The sequence below is a fragment of the Sciurus vulgaris genome, assembly GCF_902686455.1.
Source record: "Sciurus vulgaris genome assembly, chromosome: 6".
NCBI lineage: Eukaryota > Metazoa > Chordata > Mammalia > Rodentia > Sciuridae > Sciurus > Sciurus vulgaris.
Window position 1 is genome coordinate 127,659,489 of NC_136466.1, and position 23,120 is coordinate 127,682,608.

Genomic DNA, 23,120 nt, shown 5'->3' on the forward strand with positions numbered 1-23,120 from the left:
AAAGTAAGGTCCTATGAACATTTGTATACAGGTAATATAGCTTGATTTCTCTTGAATAAATATTTGAGAATAGAAATGCTGGGCCATATGGCATACGTGTAAGTTGTTTCTAAGAAGCTGTGAGACTTTTCTACAATGGCTGTACTAATTGCACTCTCCCAGGAATGTATGAGAGTTCTAGTTACTTCACAATTATTTATTGTTGGTCAGTCTTTTAGACATCCTAGAAGGTTTTGTTATGGTATCTAAAGATGGTTTTAATTTGAATTTCCTTACTCACTAAAGCTACTGAGCAACTTTTCATGTGTTTGTCTATTCAGCAGTTGTCATTTGTGAAATATGAATTCAGCTGTGTAAGAGGGCCTGCCTTCCAATGTACTCTACCACTGGGCTGCATCCCCAGTCCCTGTAAGAGTACTTCATATATTCTGAATAAAAGTATTTTTTTAGGTGTTTTGAAAGTATTTTCTCCCAATCTGTGACTTGTCTTTCATTTTCTAAACAGTATTCTTTGAAGCTTAGGAGTTTTAAATTTTGATGAAACCCAATTTAATGTTTTTTTTTTGGGGGAGGGGTGTGCATGTCTTAAGAAATCTTAAATTGCCTGAGGTTGTAAAAATATTTTTCTTATTTTATATGTTTAATAATTTTAGGTCTGATTATAGTTCTTATATTTAGGTCTATAGTACATTTAAATTAACTTTTGTGTATACTGTGAGGAAAAGGTCACAATTTATTTTTTCTCCACTGATTATCCAGTTATGTTAGCATTATTTATTGATAAAACATCTTTTTCACAAATTATCTTACTACCTTTTTTGAAAATAATCAACCATATAAATATGGGTCTGTTACTGGACTCACATCTGTTTCATTTATCTATAGGCCTCTCTTTGTGCCAAGATTATAGATTAACTTTATACTGTATATTAAGATAATATACATCCTTTGACTTTGTCCTTTTTAGAGCTTGCTTTGTCTATTGTAGGTCTTTGCTAGAATTTTTAAAAATATTTTTTAGTTGTAGATGGACACAGTACCTTTATTTAATTTGTTTGCTTATTTTTATTTGGTGCTGAGGATGGAACCCAATTCCTCCCATGGCCAGGCAAGCACTCTACCCCTGAGCCACAACCCCAGCCCTCTTAGTTAGAATTTTGATTGCGATTGATTGCTTTAAATCTGTAGAGCAATTTATGAAGAATTGTCATGTTAATATCAAGTCTTCTGACCCATGAATTTGATATATCTGTTTCTTTGTTTATTTTTTTTTTTAGTTTGTCTTACTGGTATTTTTTTTTAGTTTTCGGTGTCTGAGTCTTGTGCACATTTTGTGAAACATTATTACTAAGTTTTTAATGTTTTTGATACCATTGTGAAAAGGTGTTTGTTTTTAATTTAATTCCCAGTTGTTCTGATTGTGTAGAAATAGAACTGACATCGTGTCTTACAACCAAGCTAATTTAATTTATTAATTTGAATAAATTTTATTGATTCCTCAAGATTTTCTACATTCCTATTTACACTGTGAGCAAAGAAAATTGTACTACCACTTTTTCCTGCTTTATTGCCTTGTTTTATTATATTGGCCAAAAATTCTTGCAGTAGTGAGAAAATGTTTATTACACGTATATTATAAAGTGTTGGAAAAATGTTTCTTATGTATATATTATAAACTCAACAATGCTGCAGTTTAGATGTTTGAAGAAATTTGAAGAAAAATGAAGGCAAAGTATATTTGACTAGGAGGGTGGTGAATAGTTAGTGAAGAGTTTGAGATACAGGAAAATATTAGGAGTGTGTCTTTATAGAATGGGAGTTCCAGCCTACAGAGTGAAGGGCTGGGATCCAGTTTACTGAGTGGTATTTTTTTTTTTCTCAGTTCGAAGGAGTTTCTTTACCATTGTTTCAGCTAACTGCTAGCAACAGATTCTCAGCTTTTGTTTATCTGGAAATGTCTTTATTTTTACTTCATTTTTCAAGAACAATTTTGCTGGATATAAATTCTCTGATATTATTTTCTTTTCCTACATTGAACATGTCATTGCACTGTCTCCTGGCCTCCATTGTTTCTGATGGGAGATTAAATGATATATGTTATTTTCTCTGTCTTCATCTGTTTTGTGCTGCTATAAAAGAACACCACTGACTGGGTAATTTATAATGAACACAGATTTATTGACTCATGGTTTTGGAGATTGGGAAGTCCCAAATCGAGGGGCAGAATCTGGTGAGGGTCTTTTGCTGTATCAGGGAACATCAGCAGCAGCAGCGTAGCCAAAGGCTTCATTTGGGGAGAGGGAGAAATGCCTACTCCTGTGACAATGACGTTTATCCACTGATGTGCGGAGAGCCCTCGTGTCCTGATCACCTCTTAAAGGTCCCACCGCTCAACACTGCTGCCTTGGGAATAACTTTGGGGGCACATTCAATCTATGGCATAGAGGAATGAATAAGTCATATGGTAGTTGTATGTTTTACTATTTAAGAACTTTTGAACCTTTTCCAAACTGGTTGTACCAGTTTACATTCCTATCAGTGGTATATGAGAGTTTGAATTGCTCTACATTGTTGCCAGTGTGGTGTTAATCTTTTTAATTGTAGCTATTTTATTATATATATAGTATTATCTCACTGTGGTTTTAATTTGCATTTCTCTAATGATATTGGTGATTTTTTGCATATGCTTATTTGTCTCTTCACTCTTGTTAAATCTTTCATCCATTTAAAAAATTGGGTTGTTTATATTTTCTTCTTGGGTATTGAAAAAAATGTTTTTATACATTCTGGATACAAGTCCTTTATCAGCTATATGCTTTACAAATATATTTTCCCAATCTGTGACTAGTCTTTATTCTCTCTCTCTCTCTCCCTCCCTCTCTCTCTCTCTCTCTCCCTCTCTCTCTCTCCCTCTCCCCCTCTCCCTCCATCCCTTCCTCCCTCCCTCCCCCCCCCTTTTTTTTAAATGGGGTCTTACTATTTTTCCCAGACTGGCCTTGAACTCCTAGGCTTCAAGCAATCCTCCTGCCTCAGCCTCCTGAGTTCTAGGACAACAGCCATTACGCCTGGCTATAGTTAATTCTCTTGACTGCAAATTAATTTTAGTCAGATAACTTTAAGAACTCTTATTGTTATCTTTAAAAAAGGTAACATCATTCAACAGGAAAAAAAAAGTATGGTATATTACTTTATTGTTTACTTGGAACCAAAGAAGGGTGCTTATTTTCAGTGATTAAAAAACTGATCTGAGAGTTAACCATCTTCTTAATATATGGTGTGCATATCCAAATTTTCTCAGTGCTGCCCATTTGCTATTTGTTTTTATCCTTGTAGCATTTGTACATCTTAAGCACAGAGGGTAAGTAGTGCTGCTCCACTTTCAGGAATGGACACCTAGAGCACTGTGAGAGTCAGCACCTAAGTTTTCCTCCTAGAAGCAGTAATGTGGTGCCATGACCCAATTTCAGGACTTTGACTTCAGCTTTGTACTTTTCCACAAAGCCTATGCCTTTCTTTCTAATATTTCACCTGGATCAACCACCTTAAAAGGCAGGAAAACTAATCTTTTCTCTCATCCAAGGAATTTAAGAAAGTCATTAGGATAAGGGTTTAACTGAATTCCAGAAAATGTCCTTGTAAATAATTCTTAAAGGACACAAATTCTTCAAACATCTCGTTTCTATTGTTTAGGTGTATAAATCATGTTACAAAATTTTCTTGTGAAGATTTCTTTTTTTGGTGGGGGTGGGGCCTATTGGGGATTGAACTCAGGGGCCCTCAACCACTGAGCCACATCCCAAGCCCTATTTTGTATTTCATTTAGAGATGGGGTCTCACTGAGTTGTTTAATGCCTGTTTTTTGCTGAGGCTGACTTTGAACTTGTGATCCTCTTATCTCAGACATCTGAGCTGCTGGGATTTCGGGCGTGTGCCACCAAGCCCAGCTTGTGAAGATATTTCTTATTGATGAGATTTTGTTTCTTTATACAAGCTATCATATTTTGGCAAAATGTTAAGTAATACAGTTTATTTAAAATAGTGTAAAAAGCATTTTTCAGTCATTATGTGTCATACCTTCTGTCTCTTTCTAGTGTATGTAAATTGACTGACATGTACAGTTTCTCTGATTGTACTTTTGACCTAAATGTTAGACTTTTCCCCCTGCCAGCTTTTAAATGTTCTGCATATGAATTGTCTACTTAAAAGTCCTGTAGAAGGACTGGGTAAACAACCTCTTTGATAACAGTATGGGCATCTGTATAACTCATACTGTAGACGTACATGCATTAAAAATAATTGTGGTTTTTAATGAGAAGATCCTGTGTTAAATTTTGGAGTTCCAAAGCAAAGAGAATCATTAAATGGAGAAATAAAATTATGGGAAGACTTTGTATCTTCACAGAAAATTGTAATTTCCCTCAGTGCTTCCAGAATGTTGTTAACAGTTTCAGAGGTGTATAATAATGATATATAACTGTGGCTTTGCATTGCTGTTCTATTGTGGAATATAGTTTGGCTGGATATAGACTTTCCTATTCTTTTTGTCTTGAATTTTAAAAGCCAAGAAGCCAAAAAAATGCAAAAACATTTCCGTTTAAACATTATCTGTAGTTTAGTATTATGGTGTAATCTGCTTTTTGATTCATTTACCTCCACTGTCTGCCCCCAGTAAGTTTTTAATTATAAAATTATAATGCTTGACACTGGGGAGAAGGGAACATAACAGTCAAAATGAGTCATTTTTGTTGATGGTATAAATGAGTCAGAGTAACATGTTAGGATGAGAATATCCTCCTATAATTTTGGTTTTGGTTTTGATTTTTTCCCATTCATTGACTTACTTTCTTGCCCCACGTCCCTTTCCTGCACGTGTGCATGCCCTTGTGCTGTGTCTGCCATCACTGATATCATAGGACTTTCCCCAGACTTCAGTCGTGGTGGGGCATTGGTCACAGACACAGAAGTGAGAAAAGAAATGGACTTTAATGGGATACTTATTAATTGCACTATCTTGAAAGTTATATTCACTGTTTAGAATTAATACTGAGAATTTGCTATAAATTAAATGGGGCCATACTTGCAGCATTAGAACATGTGGTTAAGACTGCCATTGCTTATGCCAGTGAAAATACCATTACTTCCAGTTTTTTTGGGAAAAAGTCCCAGCAAACAGAGTAATGAGTTTGTAATTCAGAACTGTAGCTCCCTTCTGGGCCAAAATTCTCTTTAGATAAGTGGCTCTCAAACTTTACTGGTACATTAGAATTATCTAGTAGGCTTATTAAAACAGAATGTGTCAGGCATGGTGACACATCTTTAATCTCAGCAATTTGGGAGGTTGACGCTGGAGGACCACAAGTTCAAGGCCAACCTCATCAGTTTAGTGAGGCTCTAAGCAACTTAGCAAGATCCTTTCTCAAAATAAAAATTAACAAAGAACTGGGGATGTAGCTCAGTGGAAATGCTCCTCTGGGTTCTCTGGATTCAATCTCCATTAATACCCGCCCCCCCCCCCCCCCAAAAAAAAAAAAAAAAAAAACACACACACAAAAAACAAAGCATAAACATGGAATCCTCAAGTGTGTATTCAGGTCTGGGGTGGGGCCTGAGAACTTGATTTCTAACAAGTTTTCAGATGCTACTCTTGATCTCAGAACCACACTTAGAGAACCAGTACTTCAGATCAACCCGGTTTGTGGGAAGAGGACCTTAAATGACCTCTGTCTCAGGATACAGGGGCTGATATTTACCTTTTTAAGAGGGACGAATTGCAGATTGTGCATAGGTAGCTAGTCTGTCTGTGATAGGACAGTATAGAAACCTACTGGCTGCTTTAAGAGGTTTACTTTTTTCTTTCTTTACTTAAATTATATATGTTGTTTTCTTTTTTGTTGTTGTTTTGTGGTGCTGGGGATTGAATCTAAGACCTTGCATATCCTAGGAAGCATTCTACCTGTGAGCTACATCTCCAGCCCCAAATTTCAAAGGGCAAATTTGGTGTTTCCGATCAATTCTGAGTGACTAATCTCTAGCTCTATGAATCAGATATTCAGAAAAAGTTATTCATGTTAAGAGTATGGCAGTCTTGTTTAGATGGTTAATTGCAATATGATTAGATGTGAGAAATGATTTCTTACATACAGATTGCTTGCTGGTAAATAAAGCTGAAACTTGAGCACGTACCTTCTATAATATTAAAAAAACATTCTAAATAGGCTGGTTCGGTGTGGTACTTAAGTACTTGGTAAAATCTGCTAGAATTGCTTCTTCTACATGGTCTAATTGTAGATATTGCCAGATAATTCCTTATACCTCCAGAAATATTCATTTGTTCAGGCTTACTATATTATGCATGTGCATGTCAGTAGCTTGACAACCTTCTTTGTAGTTATGTTTGTAAGGAAATATCAACATATAAAATTAAGTAGAGAATGATTTTAAAAGATCCTTCACTTTTTGAAAGTTGTTAGTTATGAAAGTTATTATTTAGTTATTATTTAAAAGTAACCTGGCTGAAAGGTCAGTACCTCTTTCCCTCTCCCCTGTTCTGCATGTATTACAACTCTTCTGCTCTAGTCATGTGGGAGCTGCTAAGATGTGCATATTATTCTTTCTCTGCTCACAGTGCAGATGAGATGGGGATTGAGAGTGTGATGATATGGATGATGGAAAGTGATACATACCTTAAGGATAAAATGCTGCATGAAATCAGAGAATGGCAGTATTCCTTCTAAGCTGGAGGAGGCGTTTGGAGAATGAGTAAAACATGAATGTGTAGAATTGAGGCAGAACATGTTGCAGATTTAGTGAGTCGCATGGTCATGCGCAGGCAAGCTGGAGATTCGCATATTCAAATTTTGGGGTCAGATATTGGGGGGTGAAGTTTGGACTGCATGCTGTAGAAAAAGAAAGGGAAGACTGAAGTGTGGAGACCAATTGGGAAAAACGTTGCTAATCTAGGTGCAAGGTAACGAAGGACTGAGCTAAGACATTAAAGCAGAGCATATGTAGAACTCAGCAGCTCACTTGTGGGGAGTTTTGCTGAAGTTGAAGAGCAGGGTGCTGGCAAGAAAGCAGTGTTACTCAGTCTCCAGGTGATACTCAGGCAAGAAAACCAATAACAGCCCACGAGGAGTACAGAAATTTGCTGTACCAAAATACTGTCAGCCTTGCCTGGACTAGCTAATTTATTGAGTAGTAACATCTGGTCCACTGATACATAAATCTTTTTTTTTTTTTTTTTTTTTTTAATAGATTTTTAGTTGTAGATGGACACAATGCCTTTATTTTATTCATTTATTTTTGTGTGGTGCTGAGGATCAAACCCAGTGCCTCACACATGCTAGGCAAGCACTCTATCACTGAGCCACAACTCCAGTCCCTGATACATGGACTTGCTTGTTTTTTTTGTGGGGGGCGGGGTGGTGGTACCTGGGATTGAACTTGGGCACTTAACCACTGAGCTACACCCCAGCCCTATTTTGTATTTTGAGACAGGGTCTCACTGTTGCTTAGTGCCTTGCTTTTTGAAGAGGCTGGCTTTGAATTTGTGATCCTCCTGCCTCGGCCTTCCAAGCTGCTGGAATTACAGGTGTGTGCCACTGCACCCAGGTATTTTTTTTTTTTTTTTAATATATTTTTAGTTGTAGAAGGATGTAGTACCTATATTTATTTTTATGTGGTGATGAGAATCTAACCGTGGGTCTTACATGTGTCAGGCAAATGCTCTACCACTGAGCCACAACCCCAGCCCTGATACGTGGCTCTTGACTTGAATTAAAAAGCTTTTTTTATCATACAATTTAAAAATTTTAAAAGATTATTATTATTTTTTGAATCATTGCACACAAATGGGGTACAACTTTTATTTCTCTGGTTGTACATGAACTATACAATTTTTAATGCTGCCCCTTTTTGGGAGAGAGGTTTGGGAAGATAGTAGATAGTATTAATAAAATTACTGTTGTATATAATAAACTTACCATATATACACTGGAGAGAGATAGGATTGGCTCAATATTTTATGTTTGTGCTATATTAACCATTAATTTTGTATGTAATCTATTGCCGACTGCAGTGCTTGCTTCTGAGTTAATGTTTGGAAACTTTTGAACAAGATGGGCAATTTTCAAGACGTTTAGTTTACTGAAAGACAGAAATGCTCCCTTAAAACCAAAAATATATTCTTGTAGACAGCAAATTCAGACATCCTCCTGAAATTCCTCATTTTTCTTTTGTTGTTGTCATTGTTGTGCCACTGACTTGCTTTGAGAATGTTTTTAAAACTTAAAATTACAACAGAGTACATCTGCTACTTCATCATTGTGGATATTTGCTCAACCAGTCTGACTTCCTTTGATCACAATGTAAAAGAATTTTTGAGCATTTTATATACATTATTAAAATGCTTGCTAGATGTGTTGGAAAATGCATTAAATTCTATTTGTTCAAGCTAACACACTTCAACAGTCTGCCCAGGATTTCTGAGGGAAGGGTGACAACCTTCTAATGCTACTGCTCTTTGAAGATAATGTCCAAATTTCTAACCACTGTAAGAGGAAAATGTGTCCAAGGGTAAGGTATCAGAACCAAATAACTTACCTCTTGTGGCATGGTGTGATTTGTGTATAGAATTTAATTACATGATAAAGTGATATTGAAAAGATAACATATAATCCATAGTTTTACCTACTTTTACAACCATTTAAGATTAAGGTGTACTTCTTGTGGAGCCACTAACATGGTATTTAATTCTTGGTTGATGTGGAGTGGAGGCCAGAGGGGTAGGTTTGTTCACATTAAATTTTAAAAGTTTAAGAATTTCCTCCTAGGGGCTGGGGCTGTGGCTTAGCAGTAGAGTGCTTGTCTTGCATGTGTGAGGCACTGACTTCAATCCTCAGCACCACATTAAAAAATAAATGAATAAATAAAGATATTGTGTCCTCTACAACAAAAAAAAATTTAAAAAACATTAAAAAAAAGAATTTCCTCTTCTGGAATAATTCAAGAGATTAGATCCTACTGTAGCTAATAGAAAATAAAAGAACAAAAACCAGTATTGAGTACCTATTGTATGCTAGATAACTGTACAGGGTGGTAGGGATGCAAGATGAATTAAGATGTGATCTCAGTCAGGGAAGATGGACATTTACCAGTAATTTTTCTTTGTTTACTGTACCTGCCAGTTTTTAAAAATAATGAGTATATCTTATGTAATTAAAAGAATATAGCCAGTCCTCTTTAAAAAATATTGTTCCATTCCTGCAAAACTTTTGATATAATGGAGGAAGAGGATTCAGTTAGAGATGATTTTAATGTAAGGAGGTCCTTGAATGCAGTAGGTCTCTTTCCCACCTCAGAAAAGGCAGTAACTTCAACCTAGATTTTTTTAGGAATGATTTCTTGGAGCAATAAATGGTTGAATTGATTAGTGGGAAGCTCATTCCAGGCAAAAGGACAGATAAGTAGAGCATGAAATGTGTGCTGGCAGCTAACAAGTAGTTTGTTAGCATATCATGGTTCTGGAGAGGTTGGTGGGGCTTAGGAAGGTCTTCTGTTCTATGCTCAGTTGTTCTAGTGAAAGTAACATGCTCATGCTTTTGTTGTTATATTTGCAATATTTTTATTCAGCTTTCTTCCCCTTAGTTATAATGTGAATGTACTAAAAAGGGTGTTTAAATCTTTATGTTAGGAATTGCTTTTGCTTTTCTCTTAACAGCAAGAGGAGTTGGAATCCTGAAGGAAATGTGACTTTTCTGTTTTTGTCTATTGTGTAGAAAAGATCTAAGTGAAGTATTGTGACATTCTGCTAGCTGCAGTGATGTTACCTGTTCTAATCTGAATGGAAAGGGAGTGACCTGCCTGGCCACTTTCCTGTTGGGCTCTAATAATTTTACTACTCCTTGTGCCTTGTGCCACTGGTGGTGTGTGCCTCAACTTAGATCTGAATTTCCGTACTGGTATAATACTAAAGACACTTTTATTGCCCTTTTATCTTTCTTGACTGGTGGCCAGGAGTTAGTGGTGATTTCATGATTTACACACCACCTGCAGGGGGTAACAGAAGACTTTCTTTACTTTGGTATTGTCTTTCTGGGGGAGACTTAAAGTATAAGTCTCAGGATCCTGCCTCATACCACACACTTCAGAAAGTGATATAAAATGATCTTTTCCTATATTAACATCATGTACAAATAATTCAAGGAGCATATGACATGACTTTTGCTGCTAATGAAATAATTTCTCAATCTTTAGGTGTCTCAAAGATGTAAGATGTTTTTGTCACTTTTTGTTGTATTATATTTAATTTTTGTTGGGACCATCTTATATTTCCTTACTGTTTATTGCCTTCATCTTTGTTCCATTTGGGAGAGTGAAACCCTTTGGTTTTTGTATTTCTAGACATTTTAAAACTCTGATCTCTTAAAAAAAAAAAAAAAAACAAAATCCCTCCTCAACCATTCATATTAAAGTATAGCTATTAGCTGTTTTACTTTCAGTAACACCAGAGTTAACATACTGAATTCAAGGTGTTGGACATTTGAAGGAAGTGCCTCATGTTTAAGTTTGACTTACTTTTGAATTGTGTTTGTACTTTTACTGAAAACACATTGTGATTTTTAAAAATATGTACGAATATCAGAACATTTCATTGAGAAATATGAGAAAGAATAGGTTTCTAGGGTCTGAGTCACTGCTGGGTTCTGGGCATGTGTTTGTTGGTAGGAAGCTGTATGAGCAGTGGACTCAGCCCGGGCACACTCAGGGGAACTGTTGGTCAGGAAGAAGAGTGTGCGGTGTGTGTGGGGGTGGGATGGGGAGAATTTGTAGGAAATTTGTAGCTGACATATCAAAGATACTTTGACACCCATTACTTCATATATATGTATTACACGATAATACACAGATTTTATATATATTAATATACATTATTAATATATAATATATATATTATCTGTGTAATATGATTTGTTTCCAACATTAGCACTGTATAATGTGAAAGATTTGTTAGTCCCATTTGATATTTCTCCCCTGAGCTGATGATAGTTTGTGTATCTTTTCAGTCATTTTCTATGAATTTTTGTATCAGACTTTGTGTGACTTAAATAAATGACATTTTCAAATATATCTTGGATTTTTTTGTGTGTGTGTGTCAGTTCACATAGATCTGTTTAATTCAGTTTCACAGCATAGAGCATTCATTAGAACAGTGCTAGAACCCTCCGTGGGTCCTTGAGTTGCCACTTGTGTTGCGGCACAAATGTTTGTGTTCATTTCTTTAGGATAGATTCCTTGAAATAGAATTAATGAGTCAAAAATATGTGTTTTCATGTGGGTAGATACTGTCAAACCATCCTCTTGAAAGTGTGTAAGTGAAGTATGCTTTTCCCCCTTCATCACCTACTTGAGTCTTGAAGTATACTAGATATGGAATTTTTATACATAATCTAGTGCTGATTATCTACAGTATTTGATATCTAATGCTGGAGCCGTTAGCACAGTTAGTGTCAACATCCTTTCAAAATAAAGTGGAACTAATACTTGGGAAAAGTTTATGTTCATTAAGAGGTCATAGCTCACATGTCTATTTCTATAGGACATTTTAAACTTCTGTTTTTTTTTTTTTTTTTAAACAGGATCAGTCAATATTTAAAGATTACCCCAAAAGGAAATTTCTCCTACACTTCAAGTTAATCTATATTAAGTGAATATTGAATTCAGGAAATAAGATGTAAAGAAACTGCCTCATGTTGTAATTGACTTCCTATTGTTTTGCTGTTAGAGTGTACAAAGAACAAATTATTATTCTCTTCAAATGATTACTGATAACATGTTTTTTCATAAATTGTCTAACTTTTATATATATTACTTCAAACGTTTCACCACATATAATTTCTGTTCTTTCTGATTGGTACTCCCTGCCTGGAGAGGTTAGGATTAAAAATCTTCTTGGGTTTGTCTGCCATTCATTAGAGTGAAATCCTGGCACATTTGGGAAAACTCAGGTTTGGGCATGAGATTGGGCTTTTGAGCAAGTTACTGAAACTGTGTGAAGCTCATTTTCTGTGAGTGCACATGAGAGTTGTTGTGAGGAGCACAGATGCTGTGTATCATGTACCCGGATGTGCTCAGTAACTTGTAACAATTTTTGTGGTTTGATGACATTTTTGCCTTTGCTTTAAGGAATCAATTTTAGGACAATTTTTAGGGGGGAATGAAAGTTCTAATTTGCAGAAGAGCCAACTTTAGCATACCCAGGGAGTTGGTGGTGTATCAGTAATGGGACACATTTGGGTATTTGTGAGCATTGGCCACTATATGATTAAAAACAAATGACATTTTGTCAAACTGTTGTGTTTCCTACCAAAGTGATTGGTTTTAGATAGCATTCCATTACTTTCAAGTCTCTTTCTCTCTCTTTCTCTCTCTCTCTCTTTTTTTTTAAAGCCCACTTCTGTTTTTGGCAATGTGGAGGATTAGAAATACCTTCTGATATAGTTCAACTAAACATGCTAGAAAATTATGTATATGATACATATGTATAATACTTGGTGCAGTGGCACCTGCATATAGTTCCAGCCACTTGGGAGGATGAGGCAAGAGGATTGTTTGAGCCTAGGATTCAAGTTCAGCCTGGACAACATAGCAAGAACCCATTTCAAAAAACTATACCTGTGTCTATCAATCAATCAATCAATCAATCATATATAGACATACATACATAAAAATGTATAAATAACTTAGGCTGAGACCTGAGGCCAGGGTCAGTTAGTGCTGCAGATCCAATGTGTGCCCTATCTGCCGTTTTCTGAAAGCTTAGAACCCAGGTTTGTTAGACTGTGAATATGAGGCATAGGTGATAAAGAAGACTGAGGAGAGTAGGAAGACGTACAGGAGACACATGGATAATGTAAGGACTCCCAGAAGGCAGCATCCCCCAGTGGGAGATATTAAGAAGAATTCTTAACCACAAGACCACAGTCACACTGGCCTAGAGCCAGAACTCATGCTGAGTCTTAAAAGTTTGAAGGTCAAAGTGGATCTACAGTGAACACAGCAGAAGTTGACACAAGTCTCCCCTGGAAGAATTCTCTTTAAACCATGTACCTCTGAGATTCCCCGAAGATGAAGTCCCAAAGACATGAATGTACATTTTAATATAATGAACATACATAGAAACAAACTACCTTAAGTGGGAATCAGCAAATATAACAAATTACATAAATTCTCAAAGATTGCAGGTACTAGAATTACCATGTGGAATATAAATATGTCCACTGTGAAGACTAAGGGGAAGTTGAAAATATGTTATAGGATGAAATGAATTAAAATTGACAAGATAGGTGTGAAAAAGCCATAGAGATCTGTAAATGATACATATCTAGTAATTTAAATTTTAAAATGTAAAAGATTAAGATTAGACAAAGTAAAAAGAGAAGACTAAAGTGAAAGATATACCTAAAGAGGCAAGATCAGAATACACAGAAGGGAGGTTGAGAGATACAGAGGAATACAAACAGCAGGTGTAATTATAAGGTCATCCAGAAACTCACAAGAAATAGTAGGATAGAGGATATAACAACATTCAAAGATATAGTGGCTGGGAACTTTATAAAATTGGTGAAATATCCTCAGACATAAGAAGCCCATAAATACCAAGCCAGGTAAATAAAAAAGTCCCTACTAGGTACTTGATAGTGAAATTGTAGACTATCTAAGACTTGGGCATGGGGGCAGGGACCAATGAAAGGGAAAAGATCCAGAAAGGAATGGTACATAGGCTTATATTTTAACAGCAAAAGCAGAAGCCATAGATAGTGTAATGATTAAGAAAACCATTAACCTAGAATTCTGTAGTTAGAAAAACTTTCATTCAAGAAAGAACGCAAAGGCTGTAGCTGTAGCTCAGTGGTAGAGTGCTTGCTTAGCATCCTGAGGCCCTTGGCCACAGACTCAACCCCCAGTACCGCCCCTGCCCCAAAGATATAAAGATACTTCCAGAGTAAAAGGATAGCTAAAATTGCATTTTCTAGTGCTTTTCAACTTTGGAAAATAGGGAGGAAAGAAGGAAGAAAGTCTGTTAGGGAAGAGCCCAGGGTTGATTGACTGGGTTCCTTGTGATTGAACCTCATGGGCCCCAAAACGCTAGTTAAGAAATGCTTCATGTTCTTTTTTACCCACAGTAACTTATCAAACAGATCAGGGTAATATGAACTTTTACTTCTGTTAAAAAGAAAACAGACCCACAAAAAATAAATTCAAATTATTCATATTCCATACAAATCTAACTCTACTGGAATCTCTAGGAGATAAGTTTGCTCCTACAGATAACTTTTTATATCCATAATCCACGAATGAACTAAATATTTGTATGGAGCCAGGTGTGGTGGCGCACGCCTATAATCCCAGCAGCTTGGAAGGCTGAGACAGGAGGATGGCTAGTTCAAAGCCAGCCTCAGCAAAAGTGAGGCACTAAGGAACTCTGAGACCCTGTCTCTAAATAAAATACAAAATAGGGCTGGGGATGGGGCTCAGTGATTGAGTGCCCCAGAGATTAACCCCTAGTACCAAAAAAAGAGAAATAATTCATATGAGCTAATTGTTTCTGATAAAGGCTGGATTTGATTGTCTTTGCAGTTTTTAAGACCAAACATGAATGTAGATATTGGAAGTGCAGAAGTGGCAGAATACTGAATTGAGCAGGAATTCGGATATAAGGTTGGGGTGATGGCTGTGATATTGGGGTTCAGGCTGAGTTTAGTCACCTTTTCCAGATGAAGGGGGTACCCTGGTTGATGGAAGGAAGGGGGAAAAATCTTGAATTTGCCATTTGTAAAGGACTTTATTCACAGTAAATTATATAGTCAAGACCAATGTACTTGCTAACTGAAGGTTGCTTAATGTTTAACACACCATTCCCTGGAGTTAATGAAAACAGCAGCATTTCAAAATACGTTTTTCTCTTTGAAAACATTTTCCTAAGTTTTGATGGAAAGTTGGCTTATGTTATTACTTTTTCTTCATCACTGGAGCAATAATGAAGTGAGATGGGATTGGTTAAAATCCAAGGGAGGGATCTTTAGCTGGGGGCAAAGTCTTCAGCATTTCAGCTGAGATCACTGTGATACAGCTACTTCAGCGTTTGAACTTCTTTTTGGGTTTTTATTAAACTACCCATACTTTTTTTGGCAGGGGGTGGGGTGGTACTGGGAATTGAACCCAGAGGCACTTAACCACTGAACCACATTCCCATCCCCAGCCTTTTTTTATATTTTATTTAGAGACAGGATCTCTCTGAGTTACTTAGGACCTCACTAAGTTGCTGAGGCTGGCTTTGAACTCATCATCTCCTGCCTCAGCCTCCCAAGCCGCTGGGATTACAGGCGTGTGCCACCACACTGGCTCCATACAAATATTTAGTTCATTCGTGGATTATGGATATAAAAAGCTATCTGTAGGAGCAAACTTATCTCCTAGAGATTCCAGTAGAGTTAGATTTGTATGGAATAAGAATAATTTGAATTTGTTTTTTGTGGGTCTGTTTTCCTTTTAAGAGAAGTAAAAGTTCATATTACCCTGATCTGTTTGATAAGTTACTGTGGGTAAAGATTTAGAAAGTGATCATGAATAGTTCTCTCTTTTTTAAAAAACCCTGTTGAAGTCATAGGCAGACTTATTGATTGATTCTATATTGACTAAAAATGTTTATTCAGAATAAAATTGGAAACCATTTCATTTTCAACTAATGAAATTGCTCTGTGGTGGATTAAGAGCTGTTTAAAACTACTTATTTCCAGTTTGTGATTTCGTGGTACAAGGTGTAGGATTAGTGAAATGAAGTGGCTTGACTCTGAGCCTGTTTCTGTCATCATGGCTACATTCACTCAATGGCCTTCAACAGTCCCTACAATTGTCTTTTTTAATATGTAGGCTATTCAGTATATTGAAATTAACTGTAAAATGTACAGAACTCTGCTCTTAAATCTGATTTAAAATAAGCATTTCTACTGATCCATTCTCTGTGGCAAAACAGTAAAGCCAAACAGTGCTTTGTTTGTTTTACATAGATTAAAACCAGAACAATTATCAGGTTTAGTTATGTAATTCCTAGGTAGCAGGAAATTAGAAGAGTCTCTTTTTTAGGAATGTATATGATTCAAAAATGATAATTAAAATTTTTAGTGGGAAAAGCAAATTCTTGATAGAATCATCCTCAGTACATGTTTAAGAACTCTACTTTCCCACCCATCTCCTGTTGCCAGATTTACATGCAAGACTCTTCGTTATGTGTTTTATCAGTCTCTCTTTCTCTCTGAATCCAATGAACTGACATAGGCTTTAAATGCCTTTTGAATAAGTAAAATAACTTATTTTTTACAGGGAAAACAGGAGAAACATTGTAATTATTTGCATGAGTATTTTTTCATGTGTACTTTGTATCTAGAATGTGCTTAGCCTTTCCTGTATCAGTAGCTAATTAAGAGTAGGATTTACATCTTGAATATTAGTAAGCTTTATTTTTCTTTGTCAGAAGTGTTATAAAATTAAGATTTGCAATCACTGTCATTTTTAGATGGGAAGATGATACTCAGATTTTTATAGATTATAATATTAAAAGATGTTCATTTGGTACAGAATTTTGAGAGCATAATTTAAAAATAAATGTCAAAAGCACTTTATCTGGTAGAAAATCTAAGGCAAGATATGTGCTCCCTTAAACACAAAATTATTAATATGAATAGGCAGAAGTGACCAAATTCTGAGTGTTCAAAGGAGGCATTACATTATTGAGGGACAAACCCTGCAAATGGAAAACTTAAATCATGGTCATATGAATTTTTATGTAATAAAGCCAAGGCCCTTTATGCCAGTTATGGCTTGTCAAGTATTATTCCTCTAATAGCTATAGAAATGCTTGGCAAGTTTGGTCACAATGAGTCATCACCCATCCTGAGTTTCAGTAAAATGATACTGCATAGAAATCTGACCTTGTGTCCTCCTAGGACACCTTCCTGTTCCTGTCTTAATTGCTTCCCCACCTTCATCCTCCTAATTTCTGAAGGTAGAGGGAGGGAGCTGTGTGCCCTCTGAAGGTTAGGAGATTCATCCGTTAGCAGTAGTGTGCTTGTCTAGTGTACACGAGGCCCTGGGTTTGATCCCCCGCCCTGAAAAAAGAAAGAAAAGAACCCCAAAACAAAACGAATTCACTACCAGCATATATGTAGGCCACTCAAAGAATAGGCTCAGCCTTGGGGAGAAAAATGAATGTTTTTCTTCTTTCTCTTCTAGGTTATCCTTCTATTCTGGCCACTCTTCATTCTCCATGTACTGCATGCTGTTCTTGGCAGTGAGTACTTCGTGTCTGCTGATGGTTGGGGATGGGGTGCACAATGCCTGCTTCTCCTCAGGCTTTTCTCCCGGGTGGGCGGCAAGCGGCCAAACAGACCATCAAATCTCTAAGTCCCCTGCTGACGGTGAGCTGCTGGGGTGCTCTTCTCTGGGACATTTCCTGGAACACAGATGTCTTCTATGCACTCACAGAGGTCACTGACCCAGAGGCCCAGGCACCCCTAATTGGGAGCCCCAGGGCCTGTTCTGGTGAGGAGTTGAACTCTGGTTATTGGAAGTGAAGGCAGCTGTTGTCTCTCCTATTTGAGCAGGTTTTGTTTTTCTTTCACTTTCTGAAACATTTCCCAAACTGCTTTTCAGAGGTTTCTACTGCTGAGAGTTGTCATCTACCTGACTTCCAGGTCCGCGTCTGACCGCTAAGCTTTCGAGCAGCACACAGTTTGCAGTTGCATTTTAATAGGTTGGCAGTGAGGAGTTAGAAAAAGATCTGCACCCATAGTTTGCTTGTCAAGTAGAGATGAATACATACGTTTTTGGTTTTTTTTTTTTTTTTTTTGAGAGTAATTAATAGGAAATCAAACTCTTGGATGTATTCAAGGGATCTTTTTTTTTTTTTTTTCATTTTTTTTTGTTGGCAATGGACCTTTATTTTTATGTGGTGCTGAGAATTGAACCCGGTGCCTTGCATGTGCGAGGCAAGTGCTCTGCCACTAAGCCACAACCCCAGCCCTATTCAAGGGATCTGTAAGGGTCAATTTAAATTGATTTTTATTTTTTATTGTTCTTCCTCCAAGTGTATGTGTGTGTGTTTGTATATATAACTATATAGTGTGTTATCAACATTTAGTGGGAGAGGGATAAGATCTTTGTCCTAAGAGATCAACTATAATTTTTGTCTTAATTTTCTTTGTAACTGGATTTAATTTTTTTTTTTTTTTTTTTTTTTTTTGTAGTTGTAGGTAGCATGTCTTGTTTATTTTTATGTGGTGCTAAGGATTGAACCTGGTGCCTCACACGTGCTAGGCAAGTGCTCTGCCACTGAGCTACAGCCCCAGCTGCTGTAACTGGATTTTTATATAGTTGTATTATGTGCACATTTGCAGATCCCTTGTTTTTTTCTTTGATTACATTTAGTGCTGTGTGAGTGTTTAAGGCTTAGATTAAAAATCCATTCTATGTAATATTAAGGGTAGACTGATGGGAGTTAATTTGGTCTCAGAATTTAAAATTAACTTTACTAGAATCTTGCTTTTATTTGAAAAACCAAATTCCCAAAATGAAAAGAATGTAAATTTCAGGTGTTGTATAAAATTCAAATCCAGAACTTCAAACCATTACAGGCTTTTTGGCTTTTCCAACCTTTCTGGAAACTGTGACTTTCATCTTATGTTAATTTAGTTTTGTGAGAAAGCAACAAGGTACAGATTCAGCAGAATTTAGGGCTTCTTTTTTTTCCTTCTTCTTTTTTTTTTTTTAGGACACACACCCAGATGTTTCTGTAGACCTGCCATGGGAAATATGACTTATTAGGTAGTTAATAGCAAATAGTATTCTGACATCCCCTTTTACTTTTTTTTTTGGTACCAGCTCTTGAACTCAGGGACACTCAGCCATATCCTCAGCCCTATTTTGTACTTTTTTAGAGCCAGGATCTCACTGAGTTTCTTGGTGCCTTGCCATTGCTGAGGCTGGCTTTGAGCTTTCCATTCTCCTTCCTCAGCCTCCCAAGCCGCTGACCCTTTTATCTTATTAGGGAAAATTAGCATTCTTTCCAAATGGAGCCAACATGTTTTTGCCTTATAAATTGGGCACTAGGGGAGAAGGGGGAGGTTGGACAGTGGTAAGAGTCATTAAGAGCCTGAGACTTACCCCAAAAGGTAGATTTGTGACTCTACTGAATGACATTTTAAGGGTGGATGCATTTGCCCCAGAGCTAGATCTGCCAGAGTGGCTTTTCTTTGTTACTCATTCACCTATGTGTGCTGCTACCTCAGTCTATGTGAGACCTAGGAATCTAGTTCTGGTTGATATTGATGATGATTTGCATTTAACACTATTTTTACTGTTTTGTTTATGGTACTGGGTGTTAAATCCAGGGACACTTACCACTGAGCTACATCCCAGCCCTTTTTAATTTTTTAAAAAATGTGGGACAGGGTTTGTTGAGTTGTCCAGCCTGGCGTCAAACTTGAAAGCCTGAGTCTCTTGAGTCACAGGGATTGTAGGTGTGTGCCACCATGCCTACTACACTAATTTTACTTTTGACTTTTTCTAATAATCTCCATAAAGAATAGAAATGAGCAATTGCCAATTTTGCAGATGCGGAGCAGAGGCCTTGGAAAAGGCCTGCTGAGGTCTGTGACCTCTCTGAGTATCTCTTGACTGTAGGTGGCCCTTATTTGATTGCTTCCTTGATCTGAACCCTTGCCCGCTTACTTTGAAGGTCAGGTGATGCAGATCTTGAGGTAAAATAGTGACTGACACATAGCTTTGACCAGTGTTTTTAACCTTAACATTTTGATGCATCATATTTCATTCATCATTTTCTGCTCTCCTTCTTCGGCCCTTCTCAGAACATCTGTTAAATCTGTATATCCAAAGAGAAACTTGTACCAAATTGTGAAATCTGAACTCCATGCAGAGGATAAAATGTGTGGCTGGCCCACTCTGTGGATCTGCAGCAGCAGTGTCTGAGGCGGCGACTTAGGGCTGCTAGGCAGGGAAAATCACCTCAGCTGCAGTTTAGTAATTGGGTGCAAGCATTTAGATGTAAATTATAATGAGAAAAAAAGCTAGGTTTGTTAGAGACCAAGGCCTGAGAGTAATGATGTACTGAATTTCACTGACTCTAGACAGTGGAAATATTTACTTGATTGGGATGTAGGCCCCAGTTTTGATTTTGGCCCTGAATACACAGACGTCTCCTTGCTTTCCAGCTTTCCTATTTATATTCAACATTTAACCTCTCCTCTCCTCCAGATTCCTAAGGCAGTGACTCATCTTGTTTCCCTGGGCATCTTGGCATTATGGGTCAGGCCCAGAATGGGTGGAGATGTACAGTCATTTAAATCCTCAAGAATTCCTGACACCCAGAAATGAACTTGTAGTTAAAAATGTCTTATAAATGAACTATCCTGACCATTGTTCTGCTCTGGCAGGAATCCTACCCCTGTACGCTTCACAGTGCCAGGGAGTCTGTGAGAAAAGCACCTGGGCTGGCCGGAGCTCGTGCGGGGCTGCTTTGCATATGGATGGCATCCATGGGTTAGTGATGCCCTTGGATTTGGTCGAATTCCAAAGATTACAGATCTATGTGATTCAGGAGAGTAGCCATGGGATAAGAATGGCTTCTGGCTCCATCCTGTGGAGGCTGAAGCCCCAGGTTGTTGTTTCACTGCTGTTAGGAGCTGCACTGTGCTCCAGCCGCTCTCCTCCCTGCTCAGGTTCTTGTCCAGCCTCACTGCCTCCCGTGTTCAGACACTGCCACCCACCTGTGTAAGACTTCCTGACCCTTTCAAGACCACTCATTTTCCTCAGGATTTGTACTCTCCTTCATTTAGCACTGACCCTCTACCACCTGGTATTGTTATTTGATGAAGATGTTTCCCAGACTATGGGAAAGTGATGGATAATTCATGGCCCACAGACCACATTAGTCCTGCCTGAGGTGGGTTTCAAGGTCTAAATTTAGGAGCTCCATAAATCTTAAAGATGACGAAATCAAAAGCAGAGAAGGCTAAACTGAGGTCTACCTTATAGTGGTCTCCTGGCCACAGCTGTTATTTAGTTTTTCTTGGCTAGGTCTCAGAACCAGTGTTTCAAAAATAATTAAAGTTATATTTCTTGATATTGCATATGCTGTTAGTTTGTTTCAGGGATTAGCAAAAAATTTCAGTAAAAGGTCAGATAACATATTTGAGCTTTGTAAATCATCTGTTCTTTTTAAAAAGCTTTTTCGTGTGTGGCGCTGGGTATCAAACCCAGGGTCTTGCACATATTAGACACGTGCTCTACCATTGAGGTGCATCCCAAGCCCCAAAATAATGCTTTAAAAATATGAAACCATTCTTGGCTTGCAAGCTGACTCCTTGACTCTAGTTTAAAAGCAGGGAGGGGAACAAAACCTATTTATTTTTAAGAATGGAGTATTAAGAGACTGAGAGACATAACACTTTGCATTTAAAAAGTCTCGGTTAAGGAGAGTAAAAATCAAAATAAATCAGCTTCAAAAAATATCTAGTTGAACACATTTACTTTATTAAAGGTGACATATAATTTGTCTTTTAATGGAAGCTGAATGTTGTTTCTGAGATTTTGGCCAAAAATGGTTATATTTTATCTATTTTAGTTTGGGATACTGCAATAAATTACCATAGACTGGATGGCTTATAAACTAGAAGTGTGTTCCTCAGAGTTCTGGAGTCTGCAGGTCTGGGAACAGCATGCTCCGGTTCTGCTGAGCACCTCTCTCCTGGTTGCAGGCTGCTGACTTTTACTAAGTTCTCACCATGGAAGTAGCCAGGGAACTTTCTTACAAGAGCCAGGTGTCTTGTAAGAGAGCACTAAGCCCATAAACAAGGGTTCTTCCCCCATGATCTCATCACCTACCCAGGGCCCCACCTCCTAATATCAGCACCTTGGGGGTTAGGACTTCAACGTACAAATTTGGGGGGCAGAAACATTCAGATCCTATACCCTTTAGTGATAGTAAAATAATGTAAGAATGCTCCAAGTAGTGTTACCGATGTTAAATTTTTTTAATTTAAAAAATGTATGTGATTTTTTTTTTTTTTTTTACATAAAGGATGTGTATATTTCTAATTTTTTTTTATATGGCCCTCCCTGTGCAGTGGAATCTTCACCATTTGCTTTGACCAGGTCTTTGTATACTTTTGTTAAATGACTTTGGGGGCCTTCAAGAAGTGGAGCCGCAGTGTTGATGTGTCTGGATCAGGAGGAAGGTCTTGGCACTTCTCAGAGACGTGAAGCATCTGCCACCTGCTGGTAGAATGCCAGCTTCTGACACCCGCCTCTCTAGATTGCAACATCTGGTTATTTTGAGCAAATTGATGTCTCTGTTCTTACTCCCCTAAGGAATAAGAAACCGCCTGTATAAATCTCTAGTAATGTCCCAGCCTAGAAGTATTTTTTCCTGTACAATTAGTGGAGAGAGTAGTTTGTCCGCATGCTGTCTGGACGGGAAGCCTGCTGGGAGACAGGGTTGACCCTAGTTTTCTGACCAGGACCTCTTCTTGGAAGAGTGGCTCAGGAGCCTGACTTGTTCATTTTCCTTTTCTTGGAGACATAAACTATACCTGGAACCTTCCTTTTCAGAAGGGCCAGTAGCGATGCCTGGTTTTAGTGAGGGCACTGCTGGAGGGTACTGGTAGATTTCTAAGGCCAATTCTCAAACTTGTTTTGCTTTCTGAAACTGTGCTGTGTAGTCAGTGGTACTACTTGTTTTGCTGAGCTCCTGCTTTGGGTCATGGTCTGGAAGGGTTCAAACAGATTTCTCCTCCTTAAGGGATAAAGAGGAAAAAGAACAGAGACGCAACAGCAGTTTCCTCCCGAGGTCCTGAGGTTGACTCACGTCTGTCACAGACTCCTGTGGTATTTGTGTAGATGAGAATGGCGGGGGCGTGTGTGTGTGTGTGTGTATGTATGTGTAGGCTTGTGAAGTCTGTGCTGTTATTATTCTTTAGTCTGACTTTGTCTCCTGGGAACCCACATCTCTTTCCAGTTGTTTTCCTGTCATAGCAGTTGACAGCAAT

General features: G+C 37.6%; 1 protein-coding gene across 3 annotated transcripts in view; it reads left to right on the forward strand.

The window, feature by feature from the left end:
* PLPP1 (phospholipid phosphatase 1) overlaps positions 1-23,120 on the forward strand; it is a 94,925-nt gene that overhangs the window by 66,466 nt on the left and 5,339 nt on the right. For all 3 annotated transcript variants that reach the window (XM_079145284.1, XM_079145285.1, XM_079145286.1), the window contains exon 4: positions 17,290-17,347. In XM_079145284.1, coding sequence (XP_079001410.1) covers positions 17,290-17,347 — 58 coding nt within the window. The remainder of the gene's footprint in view (positions 1-17,289; positions 17,348-23,120) is intronic.